General features: G+C 45.9%; 1 protein-coding gene across 7 annotated transcripts in view; it reads left to right on the top strand.

Moving 5' to 3' along the window:
• LOC112103834 (adaptor related protein complex 1 subunit sigma 2) overlaps positions 1–14,246 on the top strand; it is a 40,786-nt gene that overhangs the window by 24,695 nt on the left and 1,845 nt on the right. For 2 of the 7 annotated variants that reach the window (XR_002907870.2, XM_024195795.3), the window contains one exon: positions 13,005–13,013. The exons of 2 other annotated variants lie outside the window; for them this stretch is intronic. Coding sequence is in view for 2 of the 5 variants with exons in the window: in XM_024195795.3 (XP_024051563.1) it covers positions 13,005–13,013 (9 nt within the window). In the remaining 3 variants the exon portion in view is untranslated. Of the gene's footprint in view, positions 1–9,633; positions 11,238–13,004; positions 13,014–14,246 lie in introns of those variants that run through there. 3 more of the 7 variants (XR_002907871.3, XM_024195793.3, XM_024195794.3) reach the window with 3 other exon arrangements.

The raw sequence follows: 14,246 nt of genomic DNA, 5'->3' as shown, positions 1-14,246 counted from the left end.
CATGATGCATTAATTTCCAAATAAGTATTTGAGAAAGAGCAATCTGAAACCAAGCTCATGATGTCAGGCAAAGTGTTTCTCTGAGTTTAAATTTTCAAAAATAACTAGTGATTTTCAAGTGGGTGGTTAATGTCACAACCTGGACAGTTGTGCTGCAACTATACGAATACAAGTCTATTGTGAGTAGACCTACCTGCTGGGTTCCATGTGCTTCTAAGCCCACAGGGTCTGGGTAGAGTCTACTAATTGTTTCTAGCTCTGGGTCTCTAGGTTGCACTCCCAGGCTCAGACCTCGTGTCTGAGTCCTTCCTTGGGACATGGGACTCCACAGTGCAGCCACTTAGGTCCTGAAACCAATGTCTCAGACTTTCTGAGCCCCCAGTTGCTTAGACATGCTCTCCAGAGTTCCACCTAGGCAGTAGCTACTCAAGCTTCTGGTTTAACACCTTCAGGGACAATGTGGCATGGAAGCCAGGAACATGGGCTTAGCCAAGGGATTTCTTAACCACAGTTACTCTACTCGTAAAGTATTTGAGAGTTACAGGTCTTTGAGAACAGGCCTGAGATACATCCCTCCCGGGCCTGATCTAGTTCCTTCTGAGAGTCTGAAACTTGTCAGTGTTCAAGCTGAGCAGAGTCCTTCCTGCACATCTAGCTTACATGTGGTGATGGTCAAGCCCCCTGCTTCAGAGCAGCACCCCTTTTTAAATGGCTCTTTAAATGTTTCTTCTTTTGCCATGTGGCCAAGCTGAGAAGCTGCAGCTCCATCAGCTGTGCTAGTGCCATTGTGTAGAAAATTCATAGTTCCATATGTCATAGATTTACAGGATCTGTGCCATTCCCTAACCTTTAGATAGTCCCAGGGTAGGATATGTTCAGTGTGATAGACCCCCAAAGGGTCACACTCTGCCACAAGGATAAGCCACATAGTCTCAGTGGCTCCAAAACTGTGCTTCTGGGCTCCAGCATTCCTGTTTCTCTCACTGTGAGCTATGTCCAGCGAGTCCCACTGAAGTAGATTCCTGTTCAGAGACTTTTACTCCCTTCAGGGACCAATGCATTTCAGCAAATATTTGCTTTTCAAAACAGAGTAGGGTTCTTTGAGTGATTGCTTATGTGTATTCCACAATAGGTGTGCGTGCTCCCCACGTGCACCGGTGCCGGAAGTTTTTCCCCTAGCAGTACCCGTAGGGGGGAGCGCCCCCCGCAACCTCTGGAGTGGCGCCTGCCTGGCATGGTATAAGGGGGGCTGCGCCCCCCCATCCTCAGTTCCTTCTTGCCACCAGTGAAGGTGCGTCGGAACTGCTCTGCTCCAGCTTTGCTGTAGCTCGTCCCCAGAACTGTTCGTTCGTTTAGTACCCGTAGTTAGTTAGTGTAGTTGGTTTAGTTAGTCAGTGAGCCCGGGCCGGGGCATGCGCCGAGCCCCGGCATTTAAGTCGTGCGGTTCTTGTCAGCGTTCTATGCCAAGAAGCGACCCGCACACAGACTGTTTGCACAGTTTGGGAGAAACCCATATCAGCGAGAGGTACAAGATTTGAAAATCATTGGACCAAAAGAGGAAGGGACATTTAGGCTCCAAGCCATTCTGATGGAGTCGGTGCTGACCCTGACCCCCGGCACGCCGCTCCGAGCTGGTACCATGTGTGACAACCTGGGCAGATCCTGGCACTGCCGCTCCTCCCAGTTGAGAGACCGCAGCGGATCCTATACCAGCCCGGTCTCCATTCATAGCCGTCCTTCGACGGGCCAGACCGGGCAGCCGGTGCCACAGCAGATGCCGTGGCATCCAGCGTCGTGGCCAGCCTAGTGGTACCGGTGGGAGCTCGCTCGGTGGCTGGAGCTTCGGAAGCACTGTTGGCCTCCCTCTCCAGACCCCCGACAAAGGAGTCGGTGGGATGCTCGTCCTCGGTACTGTGCCTGGACTCCGACCAGGTGGTGGATCCTCCGGTGCCGGCCGACACCAAAAGCACCTCTTCGCCCCACCCAGAGGAGGTGATTGCAGCCCCGCCTCCCTCCATCCTGCAGGAGGACTTCAGGGCCCACCAAGAGCTCTTAAAGAGGGTGGCAGCAAGCCTCCACCTCCAGGCAGAGGAGATGGAGGAGCCCTCGGACTCCCTGTTCAATGTGTTGTCCCCATCGGCACCGGGTAGGGTGGCCTTGCCGCTCCATGAAGGGGTGGCTAAAATTTCAAATGCCCTGTGGCAAACACTGGCCTCGTTGGCCCCTATATCAAAAAAGGCAGAACGTAAGTACTTTGTACCCACTAAAGGGCATGAATACCTATATAACCACCCGGCGCCCAACTCCCTGGTGGTAGAGTTGGTCAACCACAGGGAACAACAGGGTCAGCCAGCTCCGACCCCAAAGAACAAAGCCTCTCAGAGGCTGGACTCTTTCGGAAGAAAAATTTATTAGTCTTCGAGCTTCCAGTTACGAGTGGCAAACCATCAGGTCCTCTTGGGTCGGTATGAATTTAATCTGTGGGGCTCCCTGCCTAAATTTGGAGTCTCCCTCCAGGAGCACGATGAGGAGTTCAGGGCGCTGGTGGAGGAAGGGGCAATGGCAGCTCGGGCTTCCCTGCAGGCTGCCTCAGATGCTGCGGACACGGCCGCACGCCCAGTGGCTTCCGCGGTGTCCATGAGATGGGCGTCATGGCTCCTGCTCTCCGGGCTCTCCAGCGAGACGCAGTCTTCCATGCAGGATCTCCTGTTTGATGGGAAAGCTCTGTTCGCAGAGGAAACAGATACAAGGCTGCATGGCATGAAGGACTCCCGCACAACCCTCCAGACCCCGGGTCTCTATGTCCTGGCTCTGGCAAAACCTAAGTTCAAGCCGCAGCAGACTCCGACCCTGGCCGCCCTCCTGCAGTATGAGGTCATACACAAGAAGCAACGGGACTATGAGAGACGCCCTCACAGGCAGTCTCGGCCTGCCCCCCAGCCTGGACCCTCGAAGGGCAAGCGGGGGGGAAAAGGCGAGGACGCTCGGGGGCAACCTGCCAGTCCTCATCAGGGATTCAACCACAATAAAGCTTCCCTTCTCCAACCGGTTGTGTGCTTTCCTTCCAGAATGGTCTCGGCTCACTTTGGACCAGTGGGTCCCCAACACCATCTCCCGGGGTTACACCCTCCAGTTTACCTCCTTCCCGCCCAACCACTCCCCACCCCCATCCCTCCTGGGGGACCCCTCGCATGAAGCTCTTTTTGAGCAGGAGGTGGGGCGGCTCCTAGGACTAGGAGCGATAGAGGCAGTGCCCAAGGAGTTCATGGGCAAGGGATACTACTCCCGTTATTTCCTTATCCCGAAGGCCAAAGGGGATCTCAGGTCCATACTGGACCTACAGGGTCTGAACTAGCACATGGTGAAGCTCCAGTTCCACATGGTCTCCCTGGCCTCCATCATCCCCTCCCTGGATCCCAGGGATTGGTACGCCCTCGATCTACAGGATGCATACTTCCACATCCACATATTCGAGGGGCACAAGCACTTCCTCCGTTTTGTGGTGGGTCAGAATCATTACCAATTTACGGTCCTTCCATTTGGACTGTCCATTGCCCCCAGAGCGTTTACAAAATGCATGTCGGTGGTAGTGGCCTACCTCAGACGGTGGGGGGTACAGATATTTCCCTATCTGGATGATTGGCTTGTCAAGGGCACCTCCTGGTCGCAGGCGAGGGATCACGTGGCGCTCCTCTTGTCCATGTGCACCACCTTGGGCCTACTGGTAATCAACACCAAGTCCACATTAGTCCCGGTCCAATGCATAGAGTTTATCCGGGGCGCTCCTGGATGCAGTGTCGGCCAGGGCCTCCCTCCCACCAGACAGGTTCGAGATCCTGAAAGGTCTCATCGACTCGGTCACAAGGTTCCCGGTGACAACAGTCAGGGTTTGCCTGCAGTTCTTGGGTCATATGTCGGTGTGCACGTACGTGATCCATCACGCCAGACTCAGGATGAGGCCTCTCCAGCTCTGGTTGGCCTTGAATTTCTACCAGGCCACGGACAGGATGGACAAGGTCCTCACCGTGCTGGATGCTGTGATTACCTCCCTGCGATGGTGGTCCACCCCGAACAACATGCTCCAGGGGGTTCCATTTAGGGACAGGGCCCCGTCGCTGGAGCTGGTATCCGATGTGTTGAACCTGGGTTGGGGAGCCCGTGTGGGGAGCTTTCAGACCCAAGGCCTGTGGTCGGCCCAGGACCTGACCCTTCACATAAACGTCAAGGAGCTCAGAGTGGTGCGGTTGACGTGTATGGCCTTCCGCTCGCACCTGGAGGGCAAGGTAGTCAGGGTCCTCACGGACAACACGGCCTCGATGTTCTATATCAACAGGCAAGGCGGGGCCCGCTCCTCTGCCCTTTGCCTCGAAGCCCTCAGTCTGTGGGACTTCTGTATAGCCCACAACAACCACCTGAAGGTCTTCCGCTTACCGGGCACCTGCAACGAGAGGGCAGATCGCTTGAGCAGGGACTTCTCCTCCCAACACGAGTGGTCCCTCCGCCTGGAAGTGGCCCACCGGCTCTTCCGAAGGTGGGGAACTCCCCAGGCGGACCTATTTGCAACTCGGCAGAACCGGCGATGCCCCTGGTTCTGCTCCGGGGGGGCCTGGGGAAGGGCGCTATCTCCGATGCCTTTCTCCTGTCTTGGTCAGACCGGCTTCTCTACGCCTTCCCCCTGTTCCCTCTAATCAGCAGGGTCCTGGAGAAGATAGTCGGACAAGGCCTGAGTTCTCCTGATTGCCCCGGCGTGGCCCAGGCAGTATTAGTACGGGACCCTCACGGGCCTGGCGGTAGCTCCGCCGTGGCCGTTGCCGCTCTGCCCGGACCTGCTCTCACAGGACCAGAGCCGCCTCCTCCATCCCAACCTAGCGGCTCTTCACCTTAGGGCGTGGCTGCTCATTGGTTACGTGGAGAGGAAAGGACGTGCTCAGAGCAAGTTCAACGCGTCCTCCTTGAAAGTAGACGGCCCTCCACTCGCCATGCTTATTTGCAAAGTGGTTCTAGTTTTCTAGGTGGGTGGCAGACCAGGGTGTTTCCCCTATGACCGCCCCGATCCAGCTTATCCTTGATTACCTCCTCCACCTGAGGGCCCAGGGCCTGGCGCCCTCATCCATCAAGGTGCACTTGGCGGCCATATCGGTCTTCCATCTGCCGGTGCAAGGACACACGGTGTTTTCCCATGCTATAACTGGCCGGTTCCTTAGGGGTCTAGACCGTCTTTTCCCGTATTCTAGACCCCCCGGTTCCACAGTGGGACCCAAACCTGGTGTTGGCTCATTTCACGGGGCCCCCATGTGACCCACTGGCCATGTGCTCCTCGTCTCACCTCTCGTGGAAGGTGGCCTTCCTGATTACTATCATGTCAGTCGGGCAAGTCTCCGAGCTCAGGGCCCTGACCTCCGAACCGCTGTACACGGTCTTTCATAAGGACAAGGTCCAGCTCCGCCCACACCCCGCATTCCTCCCGAAGGTGGTCTCCGCCTACCACATGGGTCAGGACATTTTTCTACCGGTCCTCTTCCCCAAGTCTCACCCATCCAGTGAGGAACACCGCCTCCACATGCTTGACATGCGGTGAGCTCTGGCTTTCTACCTTGAGCAGACTAAGCCATTCAGAAAGTCCTCGCAACTGTTTGTCGCCTCGACTGAGCGCGCGAGGGGCCAGCCGATTTCCACTCAGCGGCTTTCCAATTGGATTACTTTGTGCATCCGTTCCTGTTATGAGCTGGTGAGCGTTCCCCCGCCACCCATTGTGAGGGCACACTCGACCTGGGCACAGGCCTCGTTGGCTGCCTTTGTGGCCCCCGTCCCCATCCAGGACATTTGTAGGGCCGCCACATGGTCGTCGGTTCACACGTTCACCTTGCACTATGCGATCGTCTCCCAAACCAGGGATGACGCCGGGTTCGGCAGGGCTGTCCTCTGTCCTGGGAACTTGTGAACTCCTACCCACCTCCAACAGATATAGCTTGGAATCACCTATTGTGGAATACACATGAGCAATCACTCGAACAAGAAAAAAGTTACCTTTTCTGTAACTGGTGTTCTTCTAGATGTGTTGCTCATGTTTAATCCACATCCCACCCTCCTTCCCCTCTGTCAGAGTTGTCTGGCAAGAAGGAACTGAGGGTGGGGGGAGCACGCAGCTTCCCTTTCACCACGCCAGGCAGGCGCCACTCCAGAGGTCGCGAGGGGTGCTCCCCCCTACGGGTACTGCTAGGGGAAAAACTTCCGGCACCGGTGCACGTGGCGAGCATGCACACCTATTGTGGAATAGACATGAGCAACACCTCTCGAAGAACACCAGTTACCGAAAAGGTAACTTTTTTTTTTTAGTGTAGTCAACTGGAATACAGCATCAGGAAGCCCTTAGGTTAGCATAGAGGAAACAAACGTTAAGGCTTATTCCATATTGGTACTGAGGCAAAAATAAAAATAAATCTAATTTGGAAAGTACAAAAAACAGCAAGGTAGCAACTGGATAAACCATCAAGTGAAGGATTAGGGCATTCTTATTTGTCATGTACCAATCCTGCAAGAAATTGAATTATGAGTCTTTATATTCAGAGGTGACCCCCTGTGCTGGAGAGAAGTTGGCACTGTGCTGGGAAGATCTTAAATTAATTGGTGAGCTCTTCAGAGGAGAGTTGGGGAAATGAGGTCTTGTTGGGTTCAGTAAATCTTCCTTCTCCCTGACCAGAAAGAGCTGTCAAGTGCCTGTGAGATGAGGGATAGCCCAGCCAGGTGGAATAGTGGCAGGTGCTGGACTAGGGGAGGTGAGCCCAAGACCCTTCCAGCTATACCCAGGAGGAGAAAATGCTATACATTATTTATGGCTATTCCACATACCTTTCCCAAATCTAAACTGGGGCAGATAATTTAAATGTACTTACTAAAGAGAGACAGTAAAGTTAAAATTCATATACCATTGTTAAAAAGCAATTTCTTTAGACTTGTTAACAAAATATTCAAATAGGCAGTCTGCTATCTTGCAGTGCTTCCCCAGTCCACTAACTTGCACCACTCAATCAGCACAAGGGAAGCTGGAACTTTCCGTAAGTACCCTGTAGGGAATACCCCTTGCGTGGGGGAATCTCAGTAGGTGTAGAGTTAGCGCCTATGCCTCCTTTCCCAAAGGCCACAGCACCAGGGGGCCAGTGCTAGAATATGCTTCAAGATCTCAGCTGCACCACTGTAGCACTTCAGTGTAGACAGTATCTATGCCGATGGGAGAACATGCCTGACTGACATAGGTAAACCAGTGTGATTTTTCTAGTGTAGACCAGGACTGAAACTTTCTCTTCACTATTTGTTAGTTTACATCTGTTTTGGGTTGGGCAATGAGAAAGGTCTTGAAGTTTGAAAACTATCATGCCACACCATTTTTACTAATTTAATCAGCGCAGTTAATATCTGAATCAGAATCCATTATAACAGGGGTAGGCAACCTATGGCACGCATGCCGAAGGCGGCACGCAAGCTGATTTTCAGTGGCACTCACACTGCCTGGATCCTGGCCACTGGTCCGGGGGGCTCTGCATTTTAATTTAATTTTAAATGAAGCATCTTAAACATTTTTAAAACCTTATTTACTTTACATACAACAATAGTTTAGTTATATATTATAGACTTCTAGAAAGAGACCTTCTAAAAACGTTAATGTATTACTGGCACGTGAAACCTTAAATTAGAGTGAATAAATGAAGACTCAGCACACCACTTCTGAAAGGTTGCCGACCCCTGCATTATAAGTTTAAACCAACCCACATACCACTTGGTTGTTGCTCTACCAATGGTATATGTACCATAGTTTTAGAAGTGAAGAATTAGTCAAATTCACTTGTTTATATTTAATTTCTAAATAATTGGTGTGCTGCAATGTTTGGATTGCAAACATTGCGGAGTAAAGTTACTTCCTCAAGAATGATTTCCATGGAAATTGGGAATTATACATTTTTATTTTTTGTCATTTGTTAAAACATTTGACATTAAACCGAATTGGAGATATTTAAAGACCAGTTATATGGAGGGTGTTACAGATAAGATTAGCAAGTGCAGAAGCTTTTCTTGTAAGTATTTCCATCCCTTTTTAAGGATTTTGCTTGTATTGAGATTTCTTTTCTTGGTGACTCCTGGAACGGAAAGTGAAATAATGTCTTTAATTGGCATACAGTAAAGGGTAGTAACTGATGGGGAGATTTTCAAAAAATGCCTGACGGGCTGAAAAGTAAATGTCCTGACAACTTTCAGTGGGACTTCTGCTCCTAAATCCCTTGAGCACTTGAAATTCTGATCCAAGTGTCCTCAAAACATCATAATGCATTGCATAAAGTGAACATGTGTTGTGAATGCTGTGTGGGTTTTAACAATATACTGCAACTGAAGCAGTTTTTCTAATGTTCTAATGTTTCATATTCATAATGCAGTCCAAGAGCAAACTGTTATGTTAATAATCAAGAGTATTTTCAGTGAAATAGTAAGATTTAATCTGTGAAAAGTTTTTGATCATGACACTGAGTTAGGGAAGTTTTGCAATCATTAAACAAAAGTGCCCTTTTGAGAGGAGGGAATCTCGATAGTATCTGGCCCCTCTTCATGAGACATGCACATATTTTAAAACCACAGAAAAATGAATGGTTGCAGCTGAACCTCTTGAAGTACAAATGAAATTCTAATATTTGTAGAATATTCCTTTAACTTCCTTTAACAATTTGTACTATGCTGTAGATAACTGTAAGGAAAAACATACCAAGCCATCATTTTGGTAAATTTCGTTGAAATTCAGTTCCTTTTTGAGTATCTGCTGATTAAAATATTTGTACCTTCAGAGGCAGGGTTTACACTACAGAATTTTATCAGAAAATTCTTATCTGCACTATCATTGTTTCAAATGCACTGGTATTAGTATGCAGAGCCCTAGTGTGGGCAAGTCTTTGTTGGCTGGAACTGGTACAGATAAACTGTTTGGTAGCACCAGCCATAATCTGATTTAAGGTAGTTTATATGGGTCCTTTCCACATGTAATGCACAGTAGAAGATCAGATAAGTTTATAAAGCTCTCAATATCCAAATACAAACATTTTAGCAGCATATTGTTACATGGATGTTGTATTCATAAAGGAGCTGTTCTAACAGTTTGAAAGGCAGTCATCAATCTATGAATGAAATTTGTGGTGGTTATATAAAGGAAAGAAAAAAAGGGCCACCTTTTCTCAAAAAACCCCCAACAACCCCACTTGGAATAATGATGACAGTGCTGTGTCTACATGAAGCTTTTTTGGAAATCTCACTGGGACAGTGCTGCTACTGGTAGCAGTGGTGGAAGAGCTAATGCAGATAGATCTCCAACATGTTGTAACCCATGTCTTCTGGATCCGCTTATATTAGGTCTAGATGATATAGAGGTGTAAATGCCTGTGCCCTGTCTTAATGCTCCCAGCATTATATCACCAGTGGAGGAGCATTAATGGTAATACAATGGTAAAATATTTCCCCCAAAGGGCTAGTGGAGACAAGGCTAGTGTGTAGTTCTATATTAGAGATAGTATTGTAAGAACCTTCTGGCAAGAATATTTATTGTATATCTGTCCACCTGTGTACTATGTGTAAGAATGTATACATTTCTTTTTGTAGCCACGTCATGAATACTTTAATGTCCCAGTGTACTAAATGACTTCATTCATCATGCATGCAGCATTTCAGAGAGGAGATAGACCTGACTTATTCATGGCAGAACCTTATCCTCAGCTTGGTGAAATCAATCATCTTGAACACAATAGACTATACCACAACCATTATCTTTGCTGTTGTACTTTCCTTCACCCCTTCTGTTTGTATATTCTCATGTCTCATCTTGATATAACTTGTTCCTGTCAGCATATGATCTCTTACTGTGTGAAAAATTCCAAGTCTTATGTTCAACGTTTGTGTGGAAGTCATTCATTTGAATAAGTACATACTGTGTAACATTACTTAATCTTTTAAATATTTCAGCTGTGGTGTTACTTGAAAATACATATAAAATTGTAGTATACATCAGAAGTTTATACAGAGAAACTAGTGATCCCATGGAATAGTATAAGGCTTATCTTTTTAAAGTGTGTATAGAATATATACATACATATGTATAAGCTTTATGTATAGTTGTAAAACTGCATACATCTCTAATGAAAAATGCAAAAGTAAAATGCATTTTTCTCTACCTTTACTTTTAATTTCTTTTGAAAGTATTTGTTGGGGTAGTGGTGATTTACTGTTTGTTATGTATAGAGGTAGCGGGGAGAAATTGTTATGCCTGATCGTTGGCATTTAAGCTAGATAATGTTTTTGTAATATCACAAAATCTCAGAATTCTAACATTCTGATTTGTGTTTAAAGGTTGAAAACACTTGAGCATTTGTCCTCCTTTTATCGTAGTAATGATTAAAATTGTTACCCAAGTACATTCCTTTGCAACCTAATACTTCAGAGTTGTAACATTTTGCTTTTAATATTCAGTCATTAATAGCATATTAAAATCTTAATGCTCATTAATCAGTATTTGTAGTTTGAAATAAGATGTATTGAATCACAAAAGGAAGACTGCTACTTTAAAGATTTCTATTAAAATAACTATCCTGAGTGTTATGCAGATCCAAGATGAAGACATATACTTCACCCTATATTGTCCACTAAAAGTGAATGTTGTTGCATTTATATAGAGCTGGTTTATCTTTAAGGCAAAGATTACATTCATTTAAATAGAAAGGAACTGGTTAAATAAATCGACCACAAACAGTTTAAAATTTCAAAAGTATTTTTATGTACTACATTTTAAATGTCTATCTGACTTTAAAAAAATTGGGGGACATGAAAGGGGAATTTTTGGATTTAATTTGCAGCATTCTGGGATATGTTATAGAAAACTAGATCATAGGGATGGTTTTCCATTTCCAAGTTTGTTACTCTTTTTTGTAAGACATTAACAGTTTGTGTGAACATGTGCAGTTGGTTAATGCTACTTTAATCTGCATTCTCTCATGACTGTTGGCTTAAAATGCTATGCATTGAGCTGTAATGAGATGCTGTTTCTCTTGTTATCTGTATACAGCTGCTTGCTTTTAAATGACTAGATAATGAATTAGCTTCCTGGCATGTCTGAAATAAAGTATTACATGCATTTCTGTCTCATGTGAATGGCTTTTTTCTCAACTCTTGGTTCTGGTATTTTAAATGTGTATTTGTTACCTCTGTTAAATTCTGTATTGCAGATGCCTTATAAAACGTTGTAAAAAAATTCCATAACAGCTAGATAAAAACGGATGCAAATGTTTTCTAAATCTAAAAAACACAAATAGAACTAAATATAGCATAGATCTTGTCCATGTTGTATTTAAGTCTTAAATTGATTCCTAAAGTTCATAACAAAATGTTTAAAAATATCAAGGCATCCTAAATTGGAATGATGAAGGCAGTTGGTAAGAATTCAGTATAAAATGTATCTGTCACAAGACTATCACTTATCACTATTGTACAATAACCATACATCATGATTTACTCGTGAGGTCTAGTTCTAGATTTTTAATAACACAGTATCCAATCAAATGCCATTTAATTTTATTTGAGTCATGAGTGAAGCAATGCGCTTAACTACACAGGATCGGTTGGCTGGAAGAAACTTTATTTTGAGGATAGTAAAAACCTTTACAATTTAAAGATTATCTGGAATTTGAATATACAGTGGTAGAAAAGTTCCTTAGTGTACAAAAATTGAAGTGGCAACATTAATCAATAGTTACCATGTAGTTTATTGTGAAAAGTATTTTTTGGTCATTTAGGAAATAATCAATTTCACCTCTGTAGTTGTAGGTTTTCAAATCCATTATAATTAAAAGTTAGAATCACAGAAATGTAGGACTGCAGGGGACCTAGTAGACATCAAGTCCAGCACCCTGCTCTGAGGCAGGACCAAGTAAACCTAGACTATCCCTGACAGATGTTGAAAAATTGCATTAAAATAAACAGGATAAATTTGGTCATCAAGCTCCCACAAGCTTGCATGAGAATTTAACAGTTCTATTTCTCTTAATCCAACCATAGGAATAAAGTTCGACCCTCATTTATTATAATAAATGCTTAAAATTAGTGCACAGGGAAACAAATACTTAAAAAGACACTGTCAACTCATTGTTTTAATATACTTTTCAATTTGTTTTTGTTCTGTAATATTCTCAGAGCATGAAAATGCTGTTTCTTTTCTCACCAGTTTTGATATTTTGTTTTAGAATCTCATTTCCCCCCCTCTATTATGGAGTAGAAATTTGCATAAGTATTTTTAACATTTTTATAATTGATAGTATGCCAAGGCTGTTTCACACCAGCTTCCATGTCAGTACGGGTCTGGGAATATTTAAATATTGCTTCAGTGGGAAAACACATCTGTGGGTGTCACATGGCTGGAAGTGAGATTTTGTGTCCTTGGCTTTATTAGAAAGGGGGAAATTTTAATTTTATTGAAGAGTGAGTGGACTGAAAAAATCCACAGGATTTTGCCTAATCAGATTGTAATAGCGTTGAGTGATTTTAGTCTCCTTTTCGTACTTAATTTCCAGCATTATTGATGGAGTTGTGTATACATTGAGTGTAGAATGGACCTCTTGGGTCAGATGTTGGGCTTAAGCTACTCAACAGTGTCCTTGCAAAGTACAAAAATACACCTGTTTCAAGTGAAGTGGAACTGTCTTAATATTTAACTTTGTGCCTTTACTAGTAAATCAGTGTATACACATGCGTTAATCTGAAGATTAAAAACTTGATGATTCTACGTAAGACGCATATAGAGATTAAATGACTCATTTCTGAAGTGCTAATGTTACAATACTAAACCACTTGAATCAAATAGGTACTAGACTAGTCCACGGATACTTTTTAAATGATCTAAATATTCTGTAAAACTAAACTTTCTGAGGATTTGCTGTTTAATTGTAATCTTTCTTTTTCTTGCTTCATGACATGCCTTGTTTTAGGATGCTAAAGTAAGTTTTGTTTTTCATTCTCTGGGTTGCTTTAAAATGACTGGTTTTGGTTTCAGAAAGACACAGTATCTCTTTTCATTGACTATGATGATGTTGCTAGTAATTGTGGAAATGGACAGCCCAGTTTTTCTAATTGGCTAGATCTTCTTCCAGTTGCTTAGAAATAACTCTTCAAATTCCTGAAATGAAAATCGGATATAGACTTTAGTACAGTAACTCCTCACTTAACGTCCTCCCGCTTAACGTTGTTTCAAAGTTACGTCGCTGCTCAATTAGGGAACATGCTCGTTTAAAGTTGTGCAATGCTCCTTTATAACGTCATTTGACTACCTGCTCTGTCCACTGCTTGTAAGAGCAGCAACTTGTGCAATGCTCCCTTGTAAAGTTCCTCTTCTCCGCCTCCTCCCCCTCCCTCCCAGTGCTTCCCGCACCACCAAACAGCTGTTTGGCAGTGCTTAGGACTTTCTGGGAGGGAGGGGCAGGAGCGGGGAAGCGCTGCATCTGCGCTCCCCCCTCCCTCCCAGAAAGTCCTAAGTGCCGCCAAACAGCTGGAGTGGAGCGGGGACAGGAAGAGGTGGGCCTGGAGCATTCCCCAGCAAAGTTGGCGCCTCTTCTTCTCCGGGGAAGCTGCCACTGCTGCTGCAAAGGTGCTTCCTAGTGTCCTTGCCTGCAGCGGGCTGTGCCTGTGTGGGGTAAGCCAGGGGCACTTCCCAACCACAGTACAGTACTGTACAGTATATAATGCCTTTTGTCTGCTCCCCAAAAATTTCCTTGGAACCTAACCCCCCGCATTTACATTAAATCTTATGGGAAAATTGGATTTGTTTAACATTGTTTCACTTAAAGTTGCATTTTTCAGGAACATAATTTAGGGTTACCATAATCCAACAAGCAAAAAAGAGGACGGGAGGAGCCCCGCCCCGTCCTGCCCTAGCCCTGCCCCTCCCACTTCCCCCCCTCAGAACCTCCAACCCTCCCCCCGCTCCTTGTCCCCTGACTGCCCCCTCCTGGGACCCCTGCCCCTAACTGCCCCCCAGGACTCCACCCCCTACCTAAGCCTCCCTGCCTCTTGTCCCCTGACTGCCCCCTCCTGAGACCCTCCCCCCATCCTAACTGGCCCCCTAGGGCTCTACCCCCTACCTGTACCCTGACTGCCCCAACCCTTATCCACACCCCCACCCCCAGACAGACCCCTGGGACTCCCACGCCCCCTGACAGCCCCCCCCAGAACTC

The sequence above is a fragment of the Terrapene carolina genome, unplaced genomic scaffold (genome assembly GCF_002925995.2).
Source record: "Terrapene carolina triunguis isolate 2854851 unplaced genomic scaffold, T_m_triunguis-2.0 Scaffold23, whole genome shotgun sequence".
Classification (NCBI taxonomy): Eukaryota; Metazoa; Chordata; order Testudines; family Emydidae; genus Terrapene; species Terrapene triunguis.
This window is presented reverse-complemented; position numbering and strand designations above follow the sequence as displayed.